Genomic DNA, 12,072 nt, shown 5'->3' with positions numbered 1-12,072 from the left:
GAAAAGATAAATAGGAAGTAAGCACAACTGACTTTTAGCAATTTCTGTTTAGGCAAGTTAAAGAGCCTGTCCTATTTTGTGTCTTAAACTTCTGATTCTTTCAGTGTATGCAACAACAAAGAGCAAAAAACTGGTGAGGAAGTTTTCAATTCCCCATTCTGATTCTCTCTTCTTTTGAAGTCAGAAGTACAGTTTCTTAAAAATAAGACGTGATAAACATAGAAACAATTTATATGATTTTCATTGTAATAACTCTTATTTTGATTTAGAATTCTACAAGCTTTCGTATCTGAAAATGTTGGCAAATATCTCAGAAAGATCTAAATAAGACACTTAACTACTATACTATACTATAACATTTCAAAAACTTTTTAATATAAACATGGGTTTCTGAAAAAAAAAAAGTTCTCAATTCACAGTTTGCTTTGGATGTAGAGCTGAACACTATTTTTCTTGATACATATTTTCAGAAAAGACGTTGTCTTGGAACAGCACGAGGCAAATCCAGCTGATCTATTTGGATCCTGTTTTTTACTTTTTACACCCATCTAGTGGTCTTCCTGCAGTACAACAGGATAAAATTTCTGTTGCAACAGCAGTGTCTTGCACAAGACACAGTGCCTGATGCATCACACAGTGTCTGATGCAAACCAAGGGACTTCTCTCAGGTGAAACTGCAGTTCTACCTAACAGACTTCTAAATTTTAAAAATTGACTACATTACAATCTGACAGTGAAATCATTTATAGAGGCCTGCCTTAGTTTCTGACTGGAAGAAATAACTGGTAATATAATATTCGAGTGATGTCCACAAAAGGGCGATGAAGAAAATAAAAGAAAACTGCAAATAAAAGCATATTTGTTTAATCCAACTGAATACTTTTGATTCAGTTGAAAATTTTCATTCTGTGATAGGGACTTACATTAATCTTCATTTATTTATATCCAGCCTTTAACTTTTATTTTAAAGTTCCCTAGCAAGTTCATATATATTTGAAATGATACTGCCATTGAAGAAATTAATCTTACTGAGAACAGTCTTCTGTTCTACCTAAAATTGTGGGAATTATCTGTCCTTCTGCCCTCAAGAGAAAAACAAAATATACAGACTATGTATTGATTAGGAGTTTGGGTTTTCTTGAAGCTGTTTAAAGGGCATAAAAGTTATTCAGGAAACAAAATACTGATGTTAGGAGATTTGGATATGATGAGCTAAACATGTCATTAGCATTGTGATTGTTTTGTGCTCCTGCAATATTTAGGAATTCAAGCTAAAAAGATATTGATTGATAACAATTAATAGTAGTCATACTAGTAACAATAGTAATGTGGATGTGAACTAATGACACTACAAGCTGCATAGGACTTTTCACCGTAGTGTTCATGGTATCTTGATCTTTCCAATACATTCTCAAGTACTCTTTGTGAGCAGATTTCAGTCATCACAAAGATGCAACAAATAGGGGAAATGAAAGGCAAAGAGGAACTCTGCACAGTCCAAGATCACCTAGAAGGCTGGTGCCAGAACTCTAATTTGTTGTCTCATGGTTTAAGCTTTCTTAGTTTGATGTTCATGAAGCCGCAGGACATTTTAAGACACAGGCATAACCAAATCAAATCAGTCCTGGGAAGAAGAGTATGCGTTTGGATTTACTGACTGGTAATTGTTCTGAAAACTACAGTGAAAACGGGAAAAACTACAGGGAAAAGGGTACTGTGCTCTCCTGAACTTTTTAAATAATATTTTCTGCATTTATGTAAAAAAAAAAAAAAACAAACCAACTACATTTGTTTTTCCACATTCAAATTGTAAGTGGTGAATACAAAGAAAAGAATATAATCTGAATGTGGCAGTAAGGTTGCAGTTCTAGAGCTATGTGCAAAGTAAAAATAAACAATGAAACAAAAATCTATCCTCTGCCAGGCGGTGTGCATCTGTGTCAAAATAAGCAATATATGTTTCTTTGATTAGTTCATTTAAGAAAGGAAAAAGGGTCGTAGGAATCCTGTCACTTCAGCAAAGGATTGAAGCGGCAGCCTAATTGAAACCCCAGGTCACTGGGAGGTAAAACAAGCTGGTACAGAGTCGCATGCACCAGCAGTGACACTTGTGCTAGCCTGAAGTCTAATCACCAGCTGACTTGCACTGCATCTTTTCTGCTGTCCTTAGCTGTTACTGGAAACCGGTGGGTGTCCTTTAAATGAACACCATTTTCAAAATTAATACTTTATATGGGTTCAGCAAAAATGCATAATATCCTGCTAATGCTTATCTATGTTCAAAAAATTATGGGAAAGATCCTCCATTTATCCCTCATTTGTAAATGCTTTAACAATGTTACTTTTTCCCCATTTACTATGGCAAATGAGCCTAGAGAGGCAGTCTTGCTAATCCACACATTTGTAACCTCTCAGATTGCATACCACAGACATCCAAACCTGAAGCCACATGCTGCAAAAAGCCTCCATACAGTTCCAGATGGAGCTGTTGGGCTGTCAAGCAGCATGGATTGCTATGAACACATCCTCTCAGCACCACCCACCCTGTACCAGTGTTTAAGTGTTTTCAGACTCCTGTTCAAGGTCTTTGCACTGATTTTCAAAGCCCTTTGTAGAAAAATTACCATCTATGTAAAACAACATCTACTCTCTCCTTCTCTTTCTTTCTTTTCCCTCGTCCTTCAGCCTCTCTAGAGAAGAATGTTCTCTAGGAATGATAAGCCTCTTCACCACTCTTCATACCAAAGCACAACAACCAAAAGTGCTGAATCTAAGCTGTGTGGTTCAAGGAAACAAATGGCTACAGAAGTTCTTCTGCTTGGCCATTAACAAAGGACTCACTGCTTCCATCTGTTTGTAAAACAGCAAACCTGATGCTGCAGGCAGGTGTGTTCAAGCACACGCCCATGCCTTAATGCCGCCGCAACACTTTTTTTACTGGGACAAGATAAAGTATGTACTTGAAATATTGTTGTGGTAACAAAATATTGGGATTGGATACTCAATAAGGAAAAAGCCCTCAGTTGCCTTAGCAGTGGGAGACAGGATAATTGGTGTTCAGCTCAGGAGAGTTGGCATCTGAAGAAGTAAATAGTGAAATATCATGTTTCCTCTGATATAGAGCTTGTGGATACTCTACATGCAGAGAAGTAGAAAGCTTTCTGTATTTCCAGTAGTATGGGACTTTTCTCTGCCATTCTTTTACTTCGGTCTTGGGGGATTTTTGTTGATCAGTAATTTTAAAGTCTCCCTCTTGTGTGGCTTGTGGTTTTTTGTCGCAGTGGACATGATCAGGTCTTTGTTTCTCCATTACTATCAAGAAGCAATTAGCTATGATAATTTATCAGAAGGGTATTTATTGTATTTTAAAATTCTTAAGTCAATAACATAAACAATTTCCTCTTCTTGTTGCAGTTTCGATGTAGACAATGGTACATCATCAGGACGAAGTCCCTTGGACCCCATGACAAGCCCTGGGTCAGGGCTAATTCTTCAGGCAAATTTTGTCCACAGCCAACGTAGGGAGTCTTTCCTTTACCGGTCAGACAGTGATTATGATCTGTCTCCAAAGTCCATGTCCAGGAATTCCTCCATTGCCAGTGATATGTAAGTATCTTATGAAATACTTCTAGTCTATATTTTGTCCAAAATCAAGATTTTTGCAGCCACAAGAAATTTTTTTTTAAAGCCGGACTGTAATCAGTTATGGCAGGGAAGTAATGGAAAATTGTTTGTTTATTTCTTTAATGAAGATTATACTTGTTCCTGCAGCTTTTTGAAGGATATCATGAGAATGTACTTGACATGTTTATGCACTCTATTAGCCTTGACAGAATAGTAATGATAGTCAATACTGGTGTACTAAAACAGTAAGGAGAGCTATTTTCTGTCTCTTAAGTTATTTTCTAGAGAAACAACACAAACTCAATTTATGCTTCTTCATGATTTTAAGAAATAGATTACATTTATTTCCAACTGCGTTCTTCTCAATTTTTAGACAAAAGATTTACCAGCTGGAAGAAAATAATATAATTGAGAGAAAAATTATTTTAAATACCATCTTAATTAAAGGAAAAACTTCTAACAAAAGAACTTTTAAAGCTTATTCTGTCCTCTCTCACTATTCTGTGAACTGTGTGTTTTCTGGTAGTAAGTCATGCTTTTCAAGTATGTGTGGTCCCCAGGTTTCATGTGTAGTGGAAGTCATGCAAATCTTTGTTTATTAGTAAGATGCCAAAAACATTTGAATGATCCATCTTCTAGTCACTTCTAAGTAGGAGAAATTATTAACTCTTTCTTGCCATTTCTTTGCCTAAATGGCTCCAATTTGCATGGCCAATTTGGTGGTTATGGTTCAAATAGATATCCAAAATGAAGGATCAGGCTTGTCAGAAAACCAGAGTAAATGCTGGTTTTTAATGAGGAAAAGACCAATAGATATTACCTGTAGGCACAAAATAACTGTAGGCACACAAAAAAGAATAAGAGTTTTCATAAAAATTAGTAAAAATAGAGCTGATATTTAATTAAAGTCATAAATGAACACTCCTATTCTTTTTCAGCTTATATAATTTTTAGAACTGTTGTTTTTTTAATTATAGCTCTTTTTCTTTGTAGAGTTTTAAGGTAAGAACATTTCCTGCCTTTAGAGAGGGTTAGTGTAAGGTCTATGACTCAGTTAAGATCTGTGGATTGAAATACTCAGTAAGCTTTGTGCCAAATGTAACCAGTTTTTGTTCAGACAAAATGGGTTAGAACAAAAAAAAAACTTACTTTGTTATAAAAAAAAAAAAAAGCATTTTTCTTGGGAATAATAACCCCTTTCCAGAAAATCTTCCTCTGAGAGATATCCTTTTTTATGAAGGGAGAACATTCAAGCTTTTCTTATGGCACATGTACCAGGATAACATTTGTAAAGATTTTTACATTCAGGAGGACAATCCAGCTGACTGCATTGCTTAGATGAGTCATTTCAATGAAAGATTCAATTAGTGCTCCCTCCTTGAACTCATAATCCACTTAATTTCCTAGAATTTTGAGTAATATTTCAGCACATGGCAGTAAATTGGATAAACAATATAATTACTGAAACAGCACACATTTTCCCCCTTTTTTTCCCTCTCTATTTTCTTTTCAAATTTTCTGGAAACACATTTACATATAAAATTTATTTGACCTCACATCTTGATAGATTTTCAAAGTCTCTTGTCACAGATGAACCTTTGTACTAAGAAGGTAGATATTCCTGCCACTGTTTTGGAGGGGACCACATTAGGAAATGTAAAAGGCAAGTTGTTCTCACCATGGAATATTAATCATTTATCAATAAGTCTAATTACAATAAGCTTAGCTGTATCACAGAAATTAAGTGAAAAAAAGACATGGAGTAAAAGAGGGGAAAGTTTAAAAAGATAAAATAGCATGGAATAAAAAAGAAAAGTCACAAAAGTCCTTATGTATGTATTCAACCATAAACTGAATGTTCTTATGGAAAGAAAACCCATTGAATATTATTAAAATAATGAAACCATTCTGATTCAGGACCTTGCTAAATGAAGTGGAAGATGAAAGGGTTGACAGAGGAAGTACCCAAATTTTAGGTTAGTGTCATATTATCCTATTTCCCTTTTGCACCTCTATACATGTCTAAGTATTGTTTGTTTTTTAAACATGAGCAATATATATTACAAAATATACACATCATTCAGGTAATGTAAGTCAATTAATTGTACACAGCAGTTTAGTCTAGATCCCCTCATTCTTCAATCAGCCTCAATATTTCACTTTGTAAAGAAAAAGACAAAGGAAAAAGCATACATCTTGTATTTGAAAGGGGTAGAACATAAAGAATTCTGGCATTTCCATTACTCTGAAATACTGAACTTAGAGTAATACTTTCCAGTCAGTAGCAATGCTTCAAAATTTTAGTCAGGTGTGGAATGTCATGTTAAGACCGCCAGTGGATGGCAGTGCTAAATTCATCATGTATTTATTATGTATGCAGCTCCAACCAAGGAAGGGAACAAGTTGTGCTCAGTTGTTTGGAAACCTAAAATGAAAAGATGGGCTCTGCTACAAACAAGCTAAAAAGCCAAAGTATAAGATGATAACCAAGGGACTAATACAGTCAGATACTATCCTCAGGAGAAGATACAATGCGAGTCACTATGCTCAAAATAGTGAACGTCACAAAGAAAGCAAATGGAGTTTCATTCAGGGAGTTGAGATAGAAAGTAAAGAAACAAGGGCAGAGAATGGACAGGTGGAAAGTTTTGTAAAATCAGAGAATGTACATTTTCATGAATTAGTTATGGAAAAGAATAAAGACACAATGAATACAAGGCTGCTTTGGTGAGAGAAAGTTAGTAGGACAAATGTGGACACAGTTTCACAGAAAAAGCAGCTGAGTGTAAGTAAAGAAAAGCACATGAATTGGAGTGGGAGTCAGTAACATTGTTTTAATTATCCCTTGGAAGAAATAACAAGGTCTTTGAGAATAATAAAAGCAGGACATGGAAATTATACAGAGATTAGGAAAAGCTGCTAAAGTTTGTGAAATGGAGAGGTGAATAGTTTAGACAGGAAGATACAAGGTCCAAGGCAGATGAGCACAGGTGTGTTGTGAAGCCTCTCTGTGGGATTTCCAGCAGAGAAAAGGATGTGCAAGAGAAAAAGTAACTGAATGAGGCAGTGAGGGGTAATGAGACAATATCAGGAATTATAGTTCAGGCTCTGTGATGAAAGAAGGGAAAACAAGTTTAAAGGGAAGGAAAATAAAGAATGGAAAACAAAACAAAACAAAACAAAACAAACAAAAAAACCCCAAAAAACAAAACAAAAATACTCCAAACCAACAAAAGCCAAAAAAACCAATTCCCAACACCAATGCAGAGGAGAAAGGAAGTAGTATCTAGATGAAAGATGTGCAAAATCATTATTGGAAAAATTGTCAGGCCTATATTTGAAGACACTAGTGAAGCAGAGAGCTGTGTGGATGTCTTGCTGAGGTGCTCTGATTGCTTAATGCTGACTTTTTTGAACTGCTGTGGCTGTCTAGAACTTGCAAATACAGGAAGAAGTTGGAGTGATAACACTTTTTATACTCTTTCTTGTTACGGGATCACTGTCCTGGTTAATGGAGGAAGAGATCAAATTAGTAGAGAATTTCTGTTGTAGAACCCACGTCTCTAATCAGGTTAAAAAAATAGGTTCCTAGAAAATAAAAAGCCAATAAGCTGTCCAGTGCTGCATCACAGCCCATGTTTTATGTCACTCTGAAGGGCAAAAAACATGTATAATCCCCCTGTGATACTGAAAAAGCAGACCAGAGGATAGCAGTCTAGACCAGGGAACCAAGACATTCTCAATAAAGTCTGCCAAGCTCCACTGTGTTTCTGAGTGTAAGACATCTTCTGACCTCTCATTTTAGTCTGTTCTTCTCCCATTTCCACAAGCTCTCAGAACACAACACAGCAAGCACAGACATCCTGGTTTCCTCAGGACTTAGCCAGCTGAACCTCACTCATAAAAAAGCAGCTACTGGGGGAGTTTTACAGCTTTCTTTAGAGAAGGTCAGCATTGTTTTCTTCATCAGCTCCAAATAGTAATATTACACAAAATTTGCTGATATGTACTAAAACTTGCTCGCATGCATTAAAGGAGCAGAACCTAGCCAAGGAACTGAGGGGAACTGCAGGGTCACTGGTCTGGTGATCTGCTAAATGGCCACCACACACCCATTCCCTGACCTGAACAACCTACTGCTACTGTGTCAGTAACTTCTGAGGACAGCAGCATCCCTCTGCTGCTGTCTGTGATTAAAAAAAATATCAAGAGGATTAAGTTTTCTCCTGGGCATTTTCCCTACAGCTACAGTTACAGAGGATGTATTTCCTTGTCCTCTAAGGCAAGCTTTTTATTTTTTTTTTCTGAGCCAGCAAGACCTGGTTTTATCATCAAATATTGTGATTATGAATCTTAAGTTATGAAGAAAAAATACACCTTTTTCATGAAAAAATACACCTTTTTCATGACAGGTGCTATCCAAGATTCTGGGATAGCAGACAAGATGTGTTTCTTGACAAGAGTAATTGCACTTCAGTTCAAAAATTAGAAATAATTATCTATTCTCCAGAAAATTTGCAGCTGAAATTCCTTTCAATCATATGCTTTTCTAGGAATCTCTGATATTTTTATTTCATGGTTATTACTGGCTGAAAATAAACAGTTAAACCTCAAAGTCCAGCCTGCTGTAATAAAGAAGCATTTTTTATGTGTGACTCTGTTTCTAAACAATCTTTAATTTAAAAAATACATTCAATCGCTTGAGACATTTTTTACATTACATTAGGAAAAACAGACAAATATTTTGCTTCATTGTGTTTTTCTTTTTTTTTTTTAAGGTCCTTAAATGAAGTTCCAGATTGCAGCTTAAATGAATCTGAGTCATTTGCAAGTCACTTACAATATTTTTTTGAGCTATAAAAGAACTAAAAAGAGATGGCTGTCCTTTCTGGTTGTTTGACACATTTTACAGGTGGAATTCAAAACAAAGAACTCAACTTAGAATGCAACTAGCTTAAAGTTGATTAATAATTTTGTGCTAATTTTATTTGTTGATCAGGAAATTAATTATTTTGGAAAACAACAAGAAAGCATTTTTGCATGGAGAAGCATTTATCTGCTTTTTATTCAGGGGAGAATTTTTGTTGATGAAATGAAAACATATTTCATTTACTTTCAGTCAATACAGAATCATGACTGGTTCCATGTGAGAGATTGCTAAAACCTTACAATTTTCCAAACAGCTCTGTTGTTAAACACATCACTTCCCCTTTAAACACTTTAGATATTTTAGGTTTTTTTCTTCCCTTTTCTGGATACAGTGGATGTTTGCAGGAAAATAACAAGTTATTATTGAAGTTACAACCAAGACAGACTGAATTCCTACATCTTTTCAGTCACAAATGGCATGTTCTTAAAAATATGGTACCAAAATAAATTCTTAGCTGGGATTTCAAGTACACCACAACACCACAGCTCCCTGGGCTTGCAACACTGATCAGCAGTGGAGGGGAGGGTGGACATGTGCATTTTGTGTGCCAGCAATACTGAAGGATAGGAGCAGTGTGAAGAGAGGTAGCTTTGTAAAAAGGGACTTGAATGTTTTGCAGGGATCTCTTTTGGACAGTTTTTCTGGCTCAGTGATCACCTACATGCACAGGTCACATTTATTTCACAACCCAGAAGAACATTAAATGTCATTCCAACCTTCAGGGCACAAACTGAATGTTCTGAATTCTTTTAATGGCCCTAATGCTCAGTTAATTGTAGAGTTCAATCCCTGAAAGTGCATAATCTGAAAATCTGATGTTTTTTCTTGTTTTTCTTGAAGTCAGCTTGTTTCTTCTTACATGCATTTAGGGACCTTTGAATTTAGTTAAGGCCCCATTTTTTATAAACCCTGAAGCCCCCTGTGGCCGGCTTGTAGCAAGCTCTCTCAGGCTGGGTTGCATTGTATGAGTGCCTTGTTCTCAGAAGATCTGCTATTTCTTTTAAGGAGGGAATCCTTCAGCCTGCATTTGTAGGAGGCCCACATGGAAACTCATGTAGTCTTATTCTTCAGAAGTAACACATCCATATCATTTTTAAACACTTAAGTTTGTAGAACAGCGACAAGCAAGCAACCAAATACCTGATGATTAAAAGCAGTTATAGACACAATAAACACATTTTATTTTAATTTGATACCAGGTAAAAGTTTGTGTATATAGTCAGCTAATGCAATCAAAACTCACTAATAGTAACTCATTAAGTGACACTAACTTGATTGCTTCCCTGTACGCAAACCCAGTCACTAATTTTCTCGAACCTGAGAAGAAAACAGAACCACACTGTAGTCTCTGATGCCTCTTTGTTTTCCAGCCTTGATGTAGCTAAATAATGGTTTTGTTTGTATGAACAGTACAATAGTGGCACTGCTGAGTTGGCCTGGACTCCTGTGATTGAGTCCAGCATTTTTCTCATTCAAAGTCCTATCTCCTCTGGCTTAATCTAGCCTCTCCTTCAACACACAAAAAACTCACACACTGCTGTAGCTTCTTTTCCCTTGCCATTGCCTCAGTGACCCCCAGGAGGACTACCTTCTGATTTCAGAAGGAAAACCATCTGCAGCATGTTCTGTTTCCCTTCAGGACTGATTAATTCTGTCAGACTTAACAGAGGCCAGTTGCTCAGTTAGTTGCCCACCATTCTCCTGTAATCTAAATGGTCTGCTGTATAATGACAGGATTAAAGCATTGAAGCTTGGTGGATGACTAGGGCAATAGGATACAAATGATTTCTTGAGTTATCTGTGGGTTTTTTATGCTACACTTCATGCTGGCTACATGCTGCTACACATCATACTGTGATGGTCCACTACATCACTACCTATGTGATTTCCTCAGGCAAATTACACAAGTCAGATGTGTGAGTGCAGTGTCTTTGGAAAAGGTTTAAGTTTCTGGGAAAAGTAGCTGGGACTGACAGAAGAGATCCTGGTGGTTCTCAAACTCTTCCAAAGGTGTTAGGAGACTTTCTTGGTAGATGTAAGATGCCTAGTCGTGTTCCTACAGTGCATTTTATATTGGATGGGAAAATATAGTAATAATTCCTGTTTTTTTGAGGTAGTCAGCCAATTCTGATTTCTCATCCAGCAATTCTGAGTGAAGCTTCTGGATTTGGTAAGTCCCAGTTCAGATCACTGTCACTGAGACCTAAAATAGCCCTTGTCACCCAGCAAAATCTTTTTATTTTTTAAATCTGGTCAAAAGTAGAGGCACTATGAAAGAGAGCTATTAATGGACAGTGAGGTGGACACATAGCCAGACAGTATGTACCTGATAGTCCCTGGATTAAACCTCAAAGTACTGATTTAGAATCGCTAACACTGATTCTTTCCAGACTCTTTAGTCTGTAATAGATGTGGTCCTTTTGCCTTTCCAAGTCTTGAGAGAGCTTCTCACTTTGGGTGCTAATGCAGTTTAGCTTGAATTAGGATTGCAGTTTGGGTAACTTAGCACTGAGGACTGTAACAGGGTAGGTTTCAAGAATTCAAAGGCTTCTTTCAAGCCTACTCAAGTGTATCTTCAGGACCTGAGATGCTAAAAAGGCAACATGAAAAATTAAAGTATTTTCTTATATAAAATACAAGTTGTATCTAGAAAACTCCAGGTATTTTAGTTCATAACATATGTGTATTAGCCAAATGTAATAGTTCAATTTTTTTTGACGTGTTTTGATTTCTGTAAGGCAGACAAGAATTGTTTTCTTAATGAACATCATAGTGGAGTAACTTGATTTATGCTCCCTATGAAGTCAATTGGGGTCTTTGGAAAGACTTATATCTGAAGTTTTCACTAGTGACATTTATGCTGGGGAAATTTTTTCTCCATTTAGTCTGTTTTTCTAAATCTCACTTGCTTAGTTAGACAGTCCAAGGAGAATTACTATAACCAGCATTCTTTTGGCTGGAATAATGGACTTCTCAGGTGCTGTGGCTTTTTGGAGCCAATCCTCCTTCATCTGGTTAAGCTTGATTAAATTAACTGTACTGAACTCCCAATATTACAGCAATACTTTTTCACTAATTAGAGCTAGCTGTGTTGCTGAATTAGACAGATGTATCAGGAGGACATAACTGCACAGTGTTACATAAAATTGTGGTGTTCTGAAACACTCAGATAATAGTTGATGAGAGTCTGCTTCATTCAGGGTCTAATTTCTGTGGTTTCAAGTAGCTCTTTTTAACAATCCTCTTATGTACATGTTCACAGAATTAAAATGCTCTGGGAAAAACAACCCCCTCTTCTTCAGCTCATAGCTCTGATACCAATTTTAATTGCTTGTTCTCTCAACCCTAAATCCCAGCCTGCCCACAGTGTCATAGACTCTATCCCCTGCCTGAGATGCCCAATCATCCCTCAGATTGTGCATACCCTTTCAAAGATGTGCAAATCAGTAATAACCCACTGGCTATCTAGGAAAAGGTGCAACCCACAAAAAGGTGTAAACCCACATATTAATTTTGTA

General features: G+C 36.5%; 1 protein-coding gene across 5 annotated transcripts in view; it reads left to right on the top strand.

The window, feature by feature from the left end:
• Positions 1–12,072, top strand: part of PDE4D (phosphodiesterase 4D) — a 350,628-nt gene that overhangs the window by 253,212 nt on the left and 85,344 nt on the right. For all 5 annotated transcript variants that reach the window (XM_064735824.1, XM_064735825.1, XM_064735828.1 and 2 more), the window contains exon 2: positions 3,415–3,606. In XM_064735824.1, the coding sequence (XP_064591894.1) occupies positions 3,415–3,606 (192 nt within the window). The remainder of the gene's footprint in view (positions 1–3,414; positions 3,607–12,072) is intronic.

This window comes from Zonotrichia leucophrys, chromosome Z (assembly GCF_028769735.1).
Source record: "Zonotrichia leucophrys gambelii isolate GWCS_2022_RI chromosome Z, RI_Zleu_2.0, whole genome shotgun sequence".
NCBI lineage: Eukaryota > Metazoa > Chordata > Aves > Passeriformes > Passerellidae > Zonotrichia > Zonotrichia leucophrys.
The sequence above is the reverse complement of the archived record's forward strand: the minus strand, read 5'-3'. Positions and strand labels throughout refer to the sequence as shown.